Source organism: Puma concolor, chromosome C1, assembly GCF_028749965.1.
Source record: "Puma concolor isolate L17-30 chromosome C1, mPumCon1.1.hap2, whole genome shotgun sequence".
NCBI lineage: Eukaryota > Metazoa > Chordata > Mammalia > Carnivora > Felidae > Puma > Puma concolor.
This window is the reverse complement of record NC_141674.1, coordinates 140,521,135-140,541,232: the sequence shown is the minus strand read 5'-3', so window position 1 is coordinate 140,541,232 and position 20,098 is coordinate 140,521,135. Positions and strand designations below refer to the sequence as shown.

Below are 20,098 nucleotides of genomic sequence, written 5' to 3'. Positions count from 1 at the left end.
TAAGTTTCTGAAATATTAGTCCTCCTTCTTGCTCTTCCCCCCACAAAAAACCACCTTGGTAATAAACACTAAGCACGGGTGCAAATACTGTATTCCCTATTTTTTAAAAAGACAGGATGTGTGTGGGGGTATGAGTGTGTGTGACATATATATTTTTTTTACATCTGCCCTCCAGACAGATTTATTTTTCCTTTGGTCTTTTGCAAAAGAAAGATATGCACCACATCCTCAAATACCTTTAGAGCTACATCACAGTAACTGGTCCTGAACATGATCTTGAATTACTAGGAAAGGCAGGCAGAAAAATGGTTTATAAATATTTCTAACTATATCGAATTACAAGATACCACAGGACATGAGTAGCCCTTTTGCTTAAAACAAAACAAAACAACCCCCCCCCCCCCCCGCCCCACCGAACCCAACCAAACAACCAACCTACTCATCCCATCAAAAAAACCCACATTCTCCAAGAACTCTGGAAGCTTAGTGAACTACAACATCAACATTAGTTTCCTCAGAAAACCAAGATAGGGTGGTACTGCCCAGTGGGGGGCCAGCGCAAAAACAAACTGTTCTTAAAGGTGAAAGGTAAGTCTCTCATCACTTGAAAGGTTTTGAAAAGCACTGGAAAAATGTGTGTGCAAGTAACTGAAATGCCACCTGTGAGACAGTTACAACCACCAAAATAAGGAAGGACTTAGTTTTCTATTTTACTTCGAAAGGAACAAATAAATTGGTCACCAGTCTTTGATAAGGTCTGGGTTTGCCACATCTCCAGAAACTGTACAAATGGATAGTTCTTTTGTTTTACTTAAATTATTTATAACATGTATATCACATAAGGCAAGTTCACTTCATGCTTTACTTAGTAAAATGGAAAAAAAAGCTTTCTCCAAAATTGGCACTAAAGTTAAGTTCTTAATAGCAAGGAGATACATCACTATAAGCAGAATGAACACAGTCATAATACATATCGAATCAAAATTATTTCCTTTATATCATCAGCAGTGAGTTAACTCCAGAGGTAGTATGGCAGAAACGAGCATGGATCCTATCAGGTCACAACCGATGAAGAAATTAAATTTATTTTTCTCTGTGGTTTTGACCATAAATTGCTTTACACATTTAGGACCTGAATAAAAACCACTCTCAGCAGAAATCTTGGCCCATTAATTCAACTGACATATCAATTTTACAACTTTCAGGACTGCAGATATAAAAAATGTAAAGTATAAAATTATGTAAGTTTGAAATGGTTTTAATCATATTCATTAAAAATATTTACATTTCCCGGTACTTACTTGACAAAACCCCCTTGCAATATAATTCTACTCTAAACTTTTATTTATAAAATGAGGCTCATTTATGAGATTTCAGTGAATGTTATACTGCAAATTACTTACATTCCGTAAACTATTTTAAGAACTTTTCATATCAAAGGTAGTTTATATTGGATTATCTGAAACCCAATAGTGCCCACAGATGAGCTTCTTACAAATCTTTTCATTAATGCTTGGAAAGCACTGTGAAAATGAAAAGTGCTGTTAAGTGCTATCGTCTCCCTTAAATTCTCACTTACGCTGTGTGCACATTGTGAAATAAACACATATGCAGCATGTCCATGTTTTGATATGTATTTTTATTTCCCTGCAGTTTTCACTTATCAAGAACAAGTAACAGGGAAAGTTGTCTGAACTAGTGCATAAACAAACATTCTGAAACACCACTACACGTATCTAATTTACAAGAACCGTATAAAAAAAGTCACTAAAACACTACACTATGAAGGTGTCCAACGCTTACAGTCAGACTTTTTCCAACCCGTTACTTGCCTTGTAGCCACAGGAAAACTCTCCAAAATTGAAAAGACAGTCTTGCCACAACCCTCCCCCCCTCCCAACACCTGGGATGGCTCGATATCTAGACTTCCAATAATTATTGCAATGATATGATGCAATACATACCTGGTAAAATATCCTTTATGTGGTGTGTTACAGTTTTAAAGCCAGTTAAAATATGCAGTCTTCAGATAAAATGTAATCCTTGAAAAATTTTCTTATCTGCACAGTTTAAATGTGCTAGATGCATAATTTTTCCTAGTCCGTTTTTCCTGTGTAATTATTTTTTATAAACTGGTATTATAAATAGAAATATACATTCAAAATATATGGAAAAGTGAGTTACTACATTAAATTTGCATGTATCGATCCATCCCTTTCCCCTGCACAGTAATAGAAAATACTATTTTGCCTTGAACTTCATATTTGACAGTGAAATGCCACTAGTATTTACCAAAAAGTCCATCTAGTCAAATTGTGAAACAAAATGAACCAAGTGAAAACTTTACAGTTTCTTTAGAAAAAAATTACAAGAATTTCATTTCCTAGCTATGAATCTTTAACTTTTTAGACACAAAGTTGGATTTATTTTTACAAGATACAAAATGTAAACATGGCAAAATAAATAGTTAAAACAAGTGATGCAGGATCCCATTTCATGCTCATGATCCCATTAAAGAATTATTTTTTAAAATCCATTCAGTTGCAAATTCAAGTGCAAAAGCATGATGATGAATATCTACTATTCAAGTAACAGAAATAATATTGATGATACAAATAAACTATTTTACAAGGTAGTGATTTTCCCAATTTTACAAAATATACATCATATATCGATTTCATATCCGATATACTGTAGTCCATTTAGGTCCATTGTTACGCTCTGTGATCCACAGAGTGTCGCCTTTTGCATTCAGCTGGAATATGAATGACTGCACACCATCAGCACAGGTCAAAGCCACACGTTTTAGGTTATGTCACTTCCATAGCTACTGTTGTCTCTGCTATTCCATTTAAACCCAATCTTTCTGGTTCATGGTTCTCTCTATAATAAGGCAAAGAGTAAAATAAACATTAATACTCTCCAGAATATGATATTATCACTCAGTATTTACAGATACGGTTTTACGTAACTACAACTAAACATGTACTTCACAAGAACATTTCCTACTTTTACAATTGCTATACAGGAATGAGGAAAAGTTTTGTGTATCTAAGAAATTCTATTATTTCCTAATTACTTGATTATAATTGTTTACTTAGGAAACACAGTAATTTAACATAATATTTCGGGGGAAGCCAATGATAAACTACTTATGAAAATATGTAACACAGGACAATCCAAGTTTTTTACAATAGATGAAGCATATGATGCTCAAAAAGAATAATCATCAGGGGTGCCTGGGTGGCTCAGTCGGTTGAGCGTCCGACTTCGGCTCAGGTCATGATCTCACAGTCCGTGAGTTCAAGCCCCACGTTGGGCTCTGGGCTGACAGCTCAGAGCCGGGAGCCTGCTTCAGATTCTGTGTCTCCCTCTCTCTGACCCTCCCCCGTTCATGCTCTGTCTCTCTCTGTCTCAAAAATAAACATTAAAAAAAAAATGATCATCAGAAGCACAACAGTACTTAGATTACTTTCCACTACAGTTTAATTTTATAGGTTTAAGGTCATGCAGTAAGTTATTAACTCATGCACGTCAAGTTTTTTTCTGATTCGTTGCTCTCATGTACTAGTATCACAGAAATATAAAAACATACCCTGAAATACATGATCACAGATTTAGCTAATCCCAGAAGAGTCTCAATTTTAATATATACATAGAATAATTTACTTTCTTCTTATAATGTTGAAGAAAACACAAATTTTGATTTGAAAATTAAAGCTCTGACGTGGGAATCAGTAACAACTCTAACCTCCCCAACTGTCTAAGCTACAAAAAAACAGTAGAAGACTCAAGCTTCTAAAATATCCTTTGATTTATTTTTTGGGCTTGATGGTTCCCAATTTGATGTGCTTTTCCCCCTTGTTTTTTATGCTTCTGGTTGGCACATAAACATCCCACTATTGACCTCAAACAAATAATCTAAGTCACAGAGCTTTACCCTGAGTAGAACTCAGTATGTGTTAAAAGCAAGTCAATCAATAGACATCTACTGCAGTAAAAAATGTCTTTTTCTTCCCATAGGACAGCCAGCAGAAAGGGACAGGATGGTACCAGAAATACACACACACACACACACACACACACACACACACACACACCTTGCTATGCTGCTGATGGCACTGCTGGGAGTAACCTTTGGCACTCTGTCCATACTGGCAGCAACCGTGGCAAGTTTTAAGGCTGTTGGCGATGGTGCTGAAGTCCGTGTATTGATATGCACATTGACTGGAGAAACAACACTGACGTTATTGAGGTGCACTGCATTTGTCAGGCAGGAATTGTTCATGGGAAGTGTTTGAGGACTGCTTGTGCACAATGCTGGGATTAAGTGGTTTGTAGTGGTGTGGCCAACTGTCCTTACAAGTTGTACAGCTGAAATCCCTGGGCTGGATGATAAAGCCATATTGGTGGAGTATAACGTTTTAGAGGTTCCTGGAGGAGAAAAATAACATCATTTAATTCGTATCATGAGACATTAATTAAACTCTCAGAAAATCAGAGTTTAATAAAAATCCGTGCAAACATTTGTATTCTAATTACATACCAAATTAACTTTCCACATAATGGCCTCTCCAAAGAGAGTTCCTGATCACAACATACTTACCTGTTACAACCCAAAGACACATTTTTCTACTAGCCTGCATAAAAGTCTACATTTGGAAAGTAGGAAACAACAGGGCAGAGAGGTCCTCTCTGGAGGTTGAGACCATGTGGCAAAGACAGTCGGATTCCATCACAATTCACGCATGCAAGGAATCAGTAAGGCGGGGTAATCAGGATCATGGGTGTATCTAAAAGCAAGTGGAAAAACCCTAGGGTCTGAGTAGTAGCTGAAGGCTGATAGGAACAGCAAGTCTTTGAGGACTCAGGGTGGTAAGAAGCAGACAAGGTTTCAGAGTAATACTGTATTTCAAGAGGAGGAGTCAGAGAAAGCAGTCCCATGAGTATGTGCCAGTGGGAAGGTAAACCCAATTTCAAACTTACTGACAGACCAACCTGGATTATATTTTGCCTATCAATGCATGGATAATTCCAGCGTGATGGTTAGCGATTAGCTCAGTATGTTTCCTAAGATGTGAGGCAACTGACAGTATGTGGATAAAACCAGGCAGGATGGAGAGTTACACAGGAAGGTATCTAGTGGGAGCAGGAGGAAACAGGGAGCAGGCTCTCCGTGATTTCCAGAAAATATGCAGCTATTCCGCCACACCTATCCTCAGAAATTCTGGAGTCCTGACTTCTTGTACGATTTTTTCCCCTTGTATTTAAAACAAACACCATATCTCCAATCAGTAAGTTACAACCTCGAGCTAGTAAGTATCACATGAAACCACAGGCTTACCTGAAGGCTGGACAACACCGTTTATGTTGTTGTGGCCAGTGTTCTGTTCCTTGGCTACCTCACTGCGACTTGGAACAGGTGCACTGACTACTGCAGATGCAGCAAAGTGGGCGCTGGCTGAGTCAAGTGTTTTAGACATACAGTCAGAGGTGCTTGAGCCCTATAAAATGAACAAAATTAAACTCTCAATTTTTCAAATGTGATTTCATGAATGTGAATATTAAGAAATGGGCAAACCCAAAAGGTGGTTTCCTTTTTCATCTTGAACAGGTGTAAGTGCTAAGATTAAGAGATCCAAGGCTCCACAGACTATTTTTGGCATTTTTAAGCAGGGAGTGACTAAAAATTGGGAAGCAACTATTTCTGAGAAAGAACTAGGGGATTAAAAAACCTCAAACCTTTTATGCTCTATTAATTTTTCCAGTAAGTGTTAAAGAATGCCTTTAAAAATACTTGACAATCTAGATAGTAGGGACAAAATGAAATTTAACCATCCTTTTTGTCACAATGTAAAAACATGTCTTGCCTAACTAACCTCGCAAGTAGGCTAGTTACCCGAGAGATTCAGAAAAAGCAAACAAAGGCAAGTTTAATGGCCATTCCTCTTGATTCTGCATGAAACAGGTCAGCCAATAGCTCCAGAATGCAGGCTAGTCCCAAATCCACCCGGATGCTAGAGGAGTGCTGAGGGCTCCTGGTGTCACTGAGATTTTCATGTTGCTGGATTCAGGATTTCCAAGGTCAGTGTTATTTAGTGACCCTCTGAGAATGAACTGACCTACTATCAGCAGACGCTGGCCTGAGAGCTCACAGAATACAACAAAGATTGAGTTAATCTCAGTTATTACTTCAGAGTTACTTTTGGAATTATGAAGTAACAAAACTTAAGACCTAAAGTATTAGATTTATTTCTTTCAGATGGCTCAAATTTCAAACAAACTTTTCAATTACACTTTTATTTTTAGTGGCTTAACAACAGAAATTTATTCTCATACAGTTTTGGATGCCACAACTTCAAAATAAGTGTTCTAGGGCTCATATCAAGGTGTTTGCAGGGTTTCTTTCTTCCGGCAATTGCAATTTTAGAAAGTATTTTTGTTCTTAACCCCTAACATATTCGTCTAATGGTGCCAATGGAAAACGTCACCTAGTGGCAATTTTTTTCTTCAGGGAAATGTGATTCAAAGAGGCAAGGGACTATGTTGTTTGGATTTAGTGGACAATTCAAGAAAATTACCTCCTAAGTCATGGGGCACACCCAAATGGCACTTAAAAACACAGTTTAGGAAGGGGTTAAGATTGGGGGAAAAAAGTTTTGGAGGCAGAGTAGGGGTGGGGATGATAATTCTAAGAGTATCTAATTCCTTCCACAAATTCTCAATACCCCTCTAAAACAATGTGGTTTCTTTCCTAAATTACAAATACCATATTTGACTCTAGTATTCTCCTCATTAAATATACATTAGTTTATCAAGGTTATCTTTGACTTGACAAAATTGTACAAAACTATGTAATTAAAGAAGAAAAAGGAAACAACCACGATTAAAAGACAGGTTCACCTGTGCTTTTGGGTGCGTCTGTTGCGAGGAATGCTGAGATTGCTGTTTCTGCTGAAGCTGAGCAAGCTGCTGCCTTTGCATTTGAACTAACTGCTGTTGATGTGTCTGAAACTGCTCTTCTGTGATACCCCCTGTTACTGGCAAAGGACATTCAGTTCAGAAGTATGTTTTAAAGTACTTTGCACAACACAAATAGAATACAATATAAAATTATTGCACAATTAAGATAAAAAGCAAGTGCAAATCATACATCAGCAAGAAACTCAATAAAAAGCAAAAGTGGTTTATGTTAATATCCACGATCTTCTAAAATCACATGCCAAAAGAAGTTCCTACATGCAGTGTTTATACTGTACAAAATAGTCCTAATATGAGGATTCTATTACTTATTCAGACTTCGTGTCTTTGGGATCATTCTTAGCTCTCTACATTGTGGAAGTATATAATGAGAAAAGTGATTTATTAATACAAATAATAATGATGATGACTAACTGATAGCCTTATTAAGAAAGCAGGACCATCTGCAGAACTATAAAGGATTCTTACTGCTGGTTCTCATCTAGGACATTTTCCCTGGTTACAAATCAGAGTAGAGGACAAAGGTGTTCACCTTGCACAATCAGTAACTGTAGTTCAAGCCAACAGATTTGATGCTAAAATAAGTCTTATCTATAGAAATATGGGTTAGAAATCAGAGAACTCTTCAGAAAACTAAAGACAGAATATATCCTCAGATGCAATCAAGGGGTGACCAACTGTGTTAACAGTAGATTTCAAGTAAAAATGAGACATCTAAGGGGCGCCTGGGTGGCGCAGTCGGTTAGGCGTCCGACTTCAGCCAGGTCACGATCTCGCGGTCCGGGAGTTCGAGCCCCGCGTCAGGCTCTGGGCTGATGGCTCAGAGCCTGGAGCCTGTTTCCAATTCTGTGTCTCCCTCTCTCTCTGCCCCTCCCCCATTCATGCTCTGTCTCTCTCTGTCCCAAAAATAAATAAACGTTGAAAAAAAAAAAAATGGAAAAAAAAAAAATGAGACATCTAAAACGTTTGTTTATAAGATTAGCCAAGAAAAAGTTGTAAGAGGAAAGCATTTTTCTCAAAGAAATGTAAAAAATTTTCATTAATTTTCAAGTAAATCACTGATAAACTGACTTAGAGGACATAAGCTATTTCCATAGAAGTCAGTACATTATCAAAATCAAGAAGTATTAAATCAGATCAGAATACATGTACTACTAGAGTAAATTTGCTCTATTTTTCTTCATTGCTTTCTTTCTTCTCTCCTATCTCTTTCAGTCAATCAGTATTTACTATTTACGATGATGAAGAGTGCTACATTAAGAGTTAAGTGAATACATGGCAAAATAAAAGGCAAAAGGAGGGTCCCAGCTATAAAGTCCAAAAGTGTAGTTGGAAAGAAAAGATACATATAAAGGAATAGCAACTAATATGAGCCAACCTTTAAATGCAAGTGAGCAATCTCATCAATTGGACCTAAAGTGTCATTAACAGGACCTAAAGGAATTTAGCTAGAAGAGGACACAGCCTGAACCTAGGTTACTCTTGACTACTCCCCCAAGTTTTCCATTTACTACAAAGGAGAAATTTAAAAAAATGTGATGGTAAATTAGACATATAACAAGCTATGAATAAATACAGTCTATTTTCTATTAAAAGGGAGTTAGGTCCCAGAGATGGACAAAACATTAAATATGCCTTCATTTCTGTTCGACAACGTTATCATTTAAAGTTTGTATTGGGCTATGAAGGAAAAAAAGTTCTTAGATAGCAATTTTATTTTTAGAAGATTCAAAGACCTGGGGCTATGATAGTGTGCACTCTAAAATTTTAATATTACCTGCATTTTTGAAGTACACATTAGTTATCTTACTGAATTACCAACAAAATCAAATGTTTTTCTTTGTTTGCACATGTTAAATTCACTGCAAGTGTTCTATTTTTAAATGTAAAAAACATTTTTAATTCTAAATTTACAATCTTCAAAATCAAATGAAAATGTGAAGTATTCATAAATTTCCAGTTGTTTGAAAACCTTGGGAAAGAGATGAAAAATAGTTTATTAGATAAAAGGCAGGAAGGAAAACTCTTAAGTTAAACCCAAATAAATATGTTTAATAAGTCTTATGTGTATAAAGGATTGTGCCAATTCAAATTAAATGAACTTGGTTGGAATCTGGTGTTAGCATGGTCTAGTCCCTCAAATCCAGTGTTAAGTTTATCTGGAGCTAAGTTTTTTGTTGTGGTGAAAAGGTGGGAGTCACAGTGATTAATTTTAAATGAGGAAGAAAATTAAGTGAATACAGTTTTAACAGCTACTTCAAAATTGAGAGAGAAATGAGAACAATGAGAATCTTCTTCTCTAAAATCTTTTAAGCCAGAAAATCATAAAATCTCACTAATTCAGAATAAGTATGTACTTAAATTAGTAGAAAGAACAAATAGCATTCTTTTAATTAAAAAATTGCTTTTGGGGGTGTCTGGGTGGCTCAGACGGTTGAGCACCCAACTTTGGCTCAGGTCATGATCTCATGGTTTGTGAGTTCGAGCCCTGCCTGCATCTGTCCTGCTCTGTGCTGACAGTTCAGAGCCTGAAGCCTGCTTTGGCTTCTGTGTCTCCCTTTCTCTCTCTGCCCATCCCCACTTGCACTCTGTCTCTCTCAAAAATAAACAAACATTAAACATTTTTTTTCAAAAATTAAAAAAATTACTTTTGGTTGGTAGTCCATGAGTAACAAAGTGTTGCCAACTATAGATGGTTCTGCTTGTTTTTTATGAATGGATGATCATTTACGTATATATTAAAAAGGAATGCTGATAAAATTGCCTGTTTTGGGGTGGGGTTATATCTGTTTATTGCCCTGTCTTGTTGAGACCATTAATTTGCTCAGGAACCCCATCTTTTTTCCCCATCAGAAATGCATTAAGGGGCACCTGGGTGGCTCAGTTGGTTGAGCATCTGACTTTGGCTCAGGTCACGATCTCATGGTCTATGAGTTTGAGCCCTGCGTCAGGCTCTGTGCTGACAGCTCGGAGCCTGGAGCCTGCTTCAGATTCTGGGTCTCCCTCTCTCTCTGCCCCTCCCCCGCTCATGCTCTAATAAACATTAAAAAAAAAAAAAAAAAAAAAAAAAAAGAAAAGCATTAAAATCCTAACCAATCAAGGCTCAATCCAAATTATTCAAATTAATGGTCACTGTTTCCTAACCTTTTTAAACCCTGGCTGATTTTAATAATAAAAATGTCACCCCTGATCCCATTACTGGTTAAGAATTACTAATATAGGGGCGCCTGAGTGGCTCAGTCGGTTAAGCGTCCGACTTCGGCTCAGGTCACTATCTCATGGTCTGTGAGTTCGAGCCCCGCGTCGGGCTCTGTGCTGACAGCTCAGAGCCTGGAGCCTGCTTCGGATTCTGTGTGTGTCTCTCTCTCTCTGCTTCTCCCCCGTTCATGCTCTGTCTCTGTCTCAAAAATAAATAAACATTAAAAAAAAAAAGCATTAAAAAAAAAAGAATTACTAATATAAACTCAATTTAACTCTATAATATGGATATGCCTTAAAAAATGACATTTATTTTTTTCTCCTCCCCGTTACTTCAAGCTCAGCATGTTATATCCATTCTTGACCTCTAGCTCTTTCTTTACTATAAAGTTCCTCATTCGGAATTTTCTAGAGCATTATTTCATATCATTTTCAACTCTTTAGACAAAAAGAGCAATTAGTAATCATGACACAGAATTGGAACACATACAAAACACCCTTTCTAACTGACCTCTTTCCTTTTGTTAGGTGGAAAGCAGTAAGAAATGTATGATTTTAATAGCACAGACACAGTACTGAATTATCATTCTTAGAGTTGACCTAATGGTAGGTGGAGACAGGTGTCTGATGGAAAGTACCTTTCCTACTAATTATGTTTCCTTTCATAAATTACTTAAATATTTCCACAAGAAATTTATTTCTTACGTTGACTTACAATCATCAAGAGGCAAAAGTTAAAACAGGTCAGAAAAAGTCATAGTTATAGTGTGAAGAAGACTGTTTAGAAATTAGGGGCCCAGCTTTGAGGTGGGGGGGGGGGGGGTGGTGGTGCGTGTAGTGGCAAAAGGGCAACTGGGAATATGCAAGAAAGAAGCCTTACCTGCTTCTCTTGCTTAGGGCCAAGCCAAGCTCTTTCTACTAGTTGCTTACACGTTGCTAGCTTAAAAGTAAAATTTATGCTGGTCATAATCTACCCTACCCCATGCCCTCCAATTCCTGCCAGTTTAAAAGTAACCACAAAACTGATTGTTTTGTGAAGGTAGCAATATTTCCTTAAAATCCAGATGGATGGAAGTGTCTTTGTACCTGAGTAACTTCCAAATTTCTGTAGTTAACACATGCTGATAGGTATACATATTACTGAATTTTCCTTATTATATATGCAAATATGCCATTCTATACATTAGTGGCATATCTGCATTTCTAAATATTTTGTGTATATAACCAAAACTCTGTTTTTCAGTAAGCCCCTAACCTTCCTGGCTATCTTCTTTATACCTGGCTTATTACCTATCTTAGATTTATCAGTTGCTTTATTTACCAGATGAATCCATGTGGTTTTTGTGAGAATACTTGTTACCATCCTTGGAATGTTGATTTTACTTTCAAAAGTCCTAGGTATTCTTCATGTCATCTTTTACCTTTCAAGGATGTGATTCCTATATGGTGGTCTGCTAGGTTGACCCCTTATCAGCTTTCCCTCCCGTATTTTGACAGATCCACTAAAAATATACTCAAGGTATCTCCCCTAGACTTTATGCTGGTTTCTTAACCTTGGGCCCACAGAGATATTCTTCAGTATGTGTGAAATCTTTACAAGTATTTGCTAACTTTGTATAGTTTTGTTGATTAACTAAAAAGAAAAATCTAATAGAAATACATTCTGGAACTTTTGGATGACCATCTCATAACAGGGTATGAACATATGGTTTTTGTCCTTGTGTGTGCCTTTTTATTTTTTTAATTTTTATTTGAGAGAGAGGGCACCTGTGTGTGTGGGAGCAGGAAAAAGGCAGAGGGAGGGAGGGAGGGAGGGAGGGAGGGAGGGAGGGAGAGAGAGAGAGAGAGAAACCCAAGCAGGCTCTGCACTGCCACCGCAGAGCCCGACTTGGGGCTGGATCTCACCAATGAGACCACCACCCAAGCCAAAATCATGAACTGTCAGCAGAGCATGACAGATGTAGAGGTCGAACTCAAGAACCATGAGATCACAACCTGAGCCAAAGTTGGATGCTCAACCTACTGAGCCATCCAGGTGCCCCTGCGTGTGTGCCTTTTCAAAATTCTCTTTTAACACAGTATTTCTCCAAGTGGGCTAATACAGTGTATTCTTGGGAAGCTATGAACTTTTTAAAACACTAGTCTAGACCAAGTTTTCATAGCTTAATGAAGAACATCTAATATGGTAATAAAGATCTAAAAGTCAAGATGAATATATTATCCATTATTCTCCATCTACAAGGTAGGTCTTTGTTAGAAAAGTCTTAATATACGCTTTATTAAGCAAAGCTGACTATATGCATTTTTGTTTGTCTGTTTTAAAAGACAGATTTGGGGCTGATGGGGGTGGGGGAAGATGGACAACCTATTTTATTTAAAAAAATTTTTTTTAATGTTTATATTTATTTTTGAGACAGAGAGAGACAGAACATGGGCAGGGGAGGGAGACAGAGAGGGAGACACAGAATCTGAAGCAGGCTCCAGGCTCTGAGCTGTCAGCACAGAGGCTAACACGGGGTTCGAACCCATGAACTGTGAGATCGTGACCTGAGCCAAAGTCAGATGCTCAATTGACTGAGCTGCCCAGGCGTCTCTGGACAACCTATTTTAAACCTTGTATGTCTTAGCGAGGAGTCAGGTGAAAGTTCACATAAGCCACTCTGAGCTACTCTGAGGACAAATGCTTCAATCCTTGAAAGTTGACATTGTGTGTCTAGGACTATACACATCCTGTAATGTAACTGTCACAGTTAAAGGCAAACTCATGAATAAACTGCAAAACTGTGGGTAGAAAGGGTGAAGATGGGAGGCGAGGTCAGGAGTGAAGGGTGAGGGGGATAAGGAATAAGGAACAAATGAAATGTGAAAATAAAAAAAATAAAGACCCATTTAAGGGGCACCTGGCTGGCTAAGTTGATGGAATGTGTAACTCTAGATCTTGCGGTTGTAGGTTTGAGCCCCACGCTGGTATAGAGATTTAAAAAAAATAAAATCTTTTTTTTATTTTTTAATTTTTTTTTTAACATTTATTTATTTTTGAGAGACAGGGAGAGACAGAGCATAAGCAGGGGGAGGGGCAGAGAAAGAGGGAGACACAGAATCTGAAGCAGGCTCTAAGCTATCAGCACAGAGCCTGATGTGGGGCTCAAACTCACAAACCATGAGATCATGACCTGAGCCGAAGTCGGACGCTTAACCGACTGAGCCACCCACCCAGGCGCCCCCAAAGATGAAATCTTCAAAGACGCATTTAAACTTCTGACACCCAACCTAAATAGTTACAACTGAAATTTGAATATTATTTCCTTTAGCAATCAAACTAAAATCTTTTTAATTTCTGAAATCTGAATCTATTTCTCACCTTTGGAAGCAATCCTAACTCAAAAAATAAATCCTTGTGAATACCTTAGCTCATTGTTAAAATGTAGTTCTATCTACTGAAGAACTTTTTATACTTGCAAACATTTTATGGTAATTTAAGAAAGAATGGTGGGGGGCATGTGGGTGATTCAGTCAGTTAAGTGTCCAACTCTTGATCTCAGCTCAGGTTGTGATCTCAGGATTCCTGAGTTTGAGCCCTGCATGGGGCTCCACACTGACAGTGCAGAGCCTGCTTGGGATTCTCTGTTTGTCTCCCTCTCTCTCTGCCCTTTCCCCACTCACTTGCATGGAGCTGTGCTCTCTCAAAAACAAATAAACATTAAAAAAAAAAAAAAAAAAAAAGAAAAAATGGAAAAAGAAACAAAAAATCAGGAATTTCTGTTGGAACACTGTTCAAATTGATGTTCTTACAAATTGGTAATGGTAAGATATTTGAAGCTGATCAAAAAGGGTGCTGGTACCTACTCAGTACACTAAGATGAGGAAAAAAAGCATTCATTTGCAACCATGCATTAGTCAAAACCAAGACTGAATGTAAACTAATCCATCTCTTCAAATCTGAACAAAGCTTGCTTCATTCATTCATTCATTCATTCATTCATTCATTTTTAAAGTAATCTCTATGCCCAACATGGGGCTTGCACTCATGACCTCAAGATCAAGTCACATGCTCTACCGACTGAACCAGCCAGGTGCCCCAAGCAAAGCTACTGTTAGATGTGAAATACAATTTCATTTCGGAGTTTGGGATTTAAGAACAATATCTCAAAAAAAAGAGCTAAATAATAGTGCAGTTTCAAATGACTAAAAACTTTGATCTATTTATATAAAGAATGTAATACTTGCCCTGTGCTGTAAGCTCCTTGAAGGTAGGGATTATTGTCTTACAAAATCTCGCAACTTTTAAACACTTAACACAGTGCTTTCCATATAATAATTCTAAATCATTATCTATCCTTGGTTATTCACTTGCCATGTTCAGCACAATCCATCTTTCCTTTCTCTGTCCTACTTCTATTCTTTGAAAAGAGTTTTTCAATTAAGAAAACAGATCTTTATTTTACTTAATAGTTAATAAGATATGTCTTTGCTTTAAAATGAAGTCTTTAGTTCTAGTTCTAATACCTAGGACATACATTTTAATTTGTTTTAAGTCCTTTAAGTATGATATCAAAAATAACAATTAGATATTCTTTAGGACACAGGAATTATGACTTGAAAAAAAATTTTTTTAGATGTGTATTTATTTTTGAGAGAGAGTGTGTGCAAGTGAGTGGAGGAGGGGCAGAGAGGGGGAGAGAGGATCCAAAGTAGGCTCTGTGTTGACAGCAGAGAGCCAGATGTGGGCTCGAATTCACAAACCATGAGATCATGACCTGAGCCACAGTCAGATGCTCAATGACTGAGCCACCCAGGTGCCCCAGGACTTGAAAAATATTAACTGGGTTATTAACAGCATAAAAGTAGGAATATTCTTCGCCACTAGCTCTCAAGTTCAAGTTTTTTTTTCTAAAAACTAAGAAACTTGGGATATAAATAAATATTATGGTCAAAGGTATAGAGTTTATATTTCTTTTTTTTTTTTGAGAGAGAGGAAGAGAGAATCTTTTTTTTTTTTTTTTAACTTTTATTTATTATTGAGAGACAGAGAAAGACAGAGCATGAGCATGGGAGAGGCAGACAGAAGGAGACACAGAATCTGAAGCGGGCTCCAGGCTCTGAGCTGTCAGCACAGAGACTGACATGGGGCTCGAACTCACAAGCCGCGAGATCATGACTTGAGCCGAAGTCAGACGCTTAACCAACTGAGCCACCCAGGTGCCCCAAGAGAGGAAGAGAGAATCTTAAGCAGGCTTCACACCCAGCCCAGAGCCCAATGCAGGGCTCGATCTCACAACCTTGAGATCATGACCCTGAGCCAAAATCAAGAGTAGGACTCTTAACCAACTGAGCAACCCAGGCAGCCGCAGTTTCTACTTCTGATTAAACCCTTTATTTGTTGAGATTTCCCAGCTGTGAAACAGAAAATTCAGTACTTTTAATTGCCAAGATCAGTGACATACTCTGCAACATAAAAATATGGTCCTGTGTCAGTTTTGTTAAACTCTTAAAGACACACATGCTCTCATGACCAGGTCCATTAAGAAGAAGCAGAAGGCAACAGTATTAATAAAGACAAAGATTAAAAGAAATCAAATCTACAAAGATTCAATTCTTTTGTCTCTGTCCATCAAGTATAAAAATGTAACTTTTTAAAAACTCCTACATCCTTCTCTTTAGATAGATGAAAGAATTCTTATCAAAATTTACTGAATTGTAATGGAATACACTGGTGCAAATGGGTACCTAAAATTGTCAGAGCTTTTCAACTTTTTACAAAAATGCTGTTAAAAGACTTGTTCCATTATGCATTTATATACCTGTTCCTAATATTTTGAAACCTAACATATTTATTGAAAACAAAACAAAAACCTTGTGGCCTCCATGACTAGATGGTCACAGCAGAGAAGGAAAATTTCAAACAAAATCCTTTACTCTAGTAACAGATTTAAACATATATTTGACAAATTCTACTTAAAAACACTGACTCTATGTAGCTTAGCTGTTGCTTAAGCCTTGAGATTTGTCAAAGAAAGAAGGAAATGGTACTCTGTTGAGAATACTAAAAAATGTAAGGCAGGAAAAATTAATACAGACCAAAAAGAACACTTTTTTTTTTAATGGTAGGGGAAAGGCAAAAAAAAAAAACCTTACTGTCTATGATGTTAACATCACGTATTTGTCACTTAAGTTACCTAAAAAGTGCACGTATGCCTAAGATACTTTAAAGCTTATTTATTTTGAGAGAGAGAGGGACGGAGAATCCCAAGCAGGCTCCGTGCTGTCAGCACTGAGCCTGACTTGGGGCTCAATCCCACAAACTGTGAGATCATGACCTGAGCTGAAATCAAGAGTTGGAGGCTTAAACAAATGAGTCACCCAGGCATCGCATGCCTAAGATACTTTAAATGCTTATTTTATGCTGATGTATGGTAGTGTCACAAAATTCTACAGGTAGCTATTATGGAATTATTTAAGTTATATTAAGTTGTATTCTGGATCAATACATACAGAGTATTGATGATACTGTAACATACACAACCATACATATTTTCTGGACAAGAGTCAAGTCAAATCCTTCTGGAGTATGTTGGCAATGTACAGCAGAAAGTTGCAAATATCTGGCTATGTTCAAGTTGAGATGAAACAAAATCATTATTTTGCTATGGTACACATTATTAGAGAAGAAACTCAATCCACTGTCAAATCTAATTATAAATGCCTATTTTTAGATGTTTTATTTTTTAAATGTTTATTTTGAGAGAGAGTGAGTGAGCACATGAATGGGGGAGGGGCAGAGAGTGAGGGAAAGAGAGAATCCCAAGCAGGCTCTATGTTGTCAGCATACAGCCCAACGCAGGGCTCGATCTCATGAACCACGAATTCATGACCTGAGCTGAAATCAAGAGTTGGATACTTAAGTGAATGAACCACATAGGAGCTCCAAGATGTTTTTAAACTCCTCTTTTGGCAAAAATTATTTTGAGTAATTTTTGATACAGGAGTTCTAGTTCAGTTAAATAATTTGAACATGGTCTTGGAGTCGGCAGAAATAAAATCTGACCTAATATTCATGAACTTCCTACTACCTTTAGATTTCTAAGAAGCCTGCCACCACAAATCATATTAGGTATTTATTTCGGCTTTGAAAGCTTATTAAACTTCGCAAACTTGTGAACCTTATATAACAGGATGCCATTTTCCTTACCTAAGTTTAAGAGAAAATTAACCAACTAATTTGGAGAAATGACATGTCAACTTCCAATCATTCAAACAAATCCAATTTTCCATTATAATCTTTGAACAGATATATGTCTAGGTCAAGTCTGAAAATAAGCAGTCCAGTAACTAAAAATGACTGAACACTACTGAGACCAAATAAAATGCTTTAAAATCACTTTAAGGAGGTTCAACATAATTTCACTTAGTAAAATGTACATCCAGGAAAGAATTTAGAAATATTCACGTTTTACAAGAAGAAAGGATATCAACAGTGTGAGTCAAGTCACATTTAGTTTTGACTCTGGATACCACGCAGTGTTTGTATATATCATAAGGATATTCAAAATTATACCTACTTATATATGTGATAAAGAGAAGACTATCCACAGATAAAAACAAATCAAAATTACATTTTAGATTTTCTAGATACTATACATTATTTACAATGTACATGTCATAAAAATATTAAATTGAGCACAGTGTTTCTTAAAATGAAAAATGCTTTCTAGTCTCAATCAGAGGTTAGCTACCAGACAAAATTACAACTATTCATAGGGAGACTCTTAAAAAATCATTTTTCAGAAAGAAAGCTTTCAATGGTACTCTGGAGGAGCAATGCCTACATTTGAGCAAAGTTAATATACACAAAAATGAAACTTTTCTTTAACAAATGCACACTATGGTTATGATACTCTGGTAGCAGCTTATAACCACTTTATCCATAGGGAACTCCTATGCATTCTGCCTACACATTCACCATACCACGCCCACACACTCAAAATATAAGTCTGGTTTAATAGGTATCATGACATTGGTTAAAATGTGAACCACAATACTAGGGTTTAGTTTCTTAGGCTGGAAAACAAAAATATAATAGGTTAAGATAAAATTCTTTTCCATGATGGGATTATGAAAATAAACCTTCAAAATTTACCCTGAGCCCTTATTTATTTATTTATTTATTTATTTATTTATTTATTTATTTATTTCAATATATGAAGTTTATTGTCAAATTGGTTTCCATACAACACCCAGTGTCCTGAGCCCTTATTTAGTGGATAACGAAAATTAAGTCGGAAAAAAGAGCAGGATATATTTTTAACAAAGTGACAGCTTACCTGATATGCCATTCTTGCTGGTGTTCAATAAAGCTACAGATGCTGCAGAAACTCTTTTATTGTTCACAGTCTGCCCTGATTTTCTTGAGGTACATTCTTCACTATCACTGTCCTGTAAATTTAGTAGCCTTGGCTGGAAACACTGTAGTCGACATGATCTGATATTGCTTAATATTTCAGAAAGGGACAGTCTGTTTTCACAATGTTTACTGGAAGCATTGGTCCGAGTGAAATTAGAAGAGAAGTCTATAGTTTGGGAAGAGCTTGAAAAACCATTCAGCATTTCAGGGTCTATCTGTTTCAGGACTGGGTCATGTTCTGTGGATATTCGGTCCATTATGACCCTGAAAAGCAATATAAAACCAAATATTATCTGGAAGAATTAGTTCCCTTCTACCTTGTAAAACAAAAATCAGGTCAAGACAAATAGTATACCTTCCACCTCTGCCAATTCGCCTCCTTGCAAATCCTATACATCTTCTTGGGACTGTGAGTGTTGTAAGGCAATGCCTGTATCTCAACTTATCCAAATCTGCCAATTCTGAATTTTCAAAGGAGTGGTTAGCTTGGTCCAAACGAGGCTGCAAAGAAAGAAAAAAAAGAAAATCAAAACCCACAGAATAAATCTGAAAAGAAAAAAGGTTAAATCATGATAAAAATAAAATTCAGCATTAACAGAACAATTAAAATTTAGATATAAAACTGTAAAATTGTTTTATCTGTAAAAAACCAGATAAAATTTTACAAAACTGAATCAAAAGTTCACTCACCAAAGTAACTCAAAGTGTATTTAATATTTTAGGGTATATTTTAAAAGAAATATATCTTTAAAGAATAATATGGCTTTTAACACCTATGGCAGAAAAAGTAGAGATAGGAAAGTTAGTAATTTACAAGCTTCCTATTGAGATATACCAGAAAGAAATGTTTTTTTGGACCAAAAATTGTACTTCAAGCATGTATGGGTCAGGCTGACACTTCTTACTTTTAAGAACATACGGTTCATTTCTCTGCCTTCCTATTCCCTTTATTATTCTATTTTTCTGGGTCTTAACACTTCTCTATCCTTTCATAATATTTTTTTCTTTCTCTCATTAGCGTAACTTGTGAAAAACTTTCTACCTCTTCTACACTACTCTTACACACACACACACATCCTAAATAAGTTGGAAGTGTAGATGTTTACCATAATGCAACACGGCAAATGGTCTCCACAAGCCATACCTCATTTACTCTATAGTTACACTTTATTTGAAAATCTGAGCATCTGGGAATCAGGGTCCCTCCTGATAGAATGTTGCACCAAAACTTAATAACACAAAGCAATTTCTAAGTGTGTCAAAAAGTTATGAATATAATTATTAGATAAAATATTGCCATGAGGAGAGTTTAAAGATGATTCTTTTATGTTTGATACTTACTTGGTATGTACATACAGGATGCGCTTGCTTAAAATAAATTTTAATGAACAGCAACTATCAAAACTTCAATTAGAGATTCTGGGCTTACCTAACTCTAGCAGTGACAGTAAATTTTCATAACTGCTAAACTACAGTTAAAGCCCAAAGTAAAACTAAATTTTTAAAATTTAGAATTCT

General features: G+C 36.6%; 1 protein-coding gene across 3 annotated transcripts in view; it reads right to left on the bottom strand.

Moving 5' to 3' along the window:
* Window positions 1-1,620: 1,620 nt before the first annotated feature.
* EPC2 (enhancer of polycomb 2) overlaps window positions 1,621-20,098 on the bottom strand; it is a 119,216-nt gene continuing 100,738 nt past the window's right edge. For 2 of the 3 annotated variants that reach the window (XM_025935181.2, XM_086718545.1), the window contains 6 exons: window positions 18,936-19,081; window positions 18,501-18,844; window positions 6,904-7,040; window positions 5,345-5,504; window positions 4,101-4,434; window positions 1,621-2,883 (listed from right to left, as the gene is read on the bottom strand). In XM_025935181.2, coding sequence (XP_025790966.1) covers window positions 2,811-2,883; window positions 4,101-4,434; window positions 5,345-5,504; window positions 6,904-7,040; window positions 18,501-18,844; window positions 18,936-19,081 — 1,194 coding nt within the window. In that variant the 3' untranslated portion in view covers window positions 1,621-2,810. The remainder of the gene's footprint in view (window positions 2,884-4,100; window positions 4,435-5,344; window positions 5,505-6,903; window positions 7,041-18,500; window positions 18,845-18,935; window positions 19,082-20,098) is intronic. The other variant, XM_086718544.1, reaches the window with a different exon arrangement.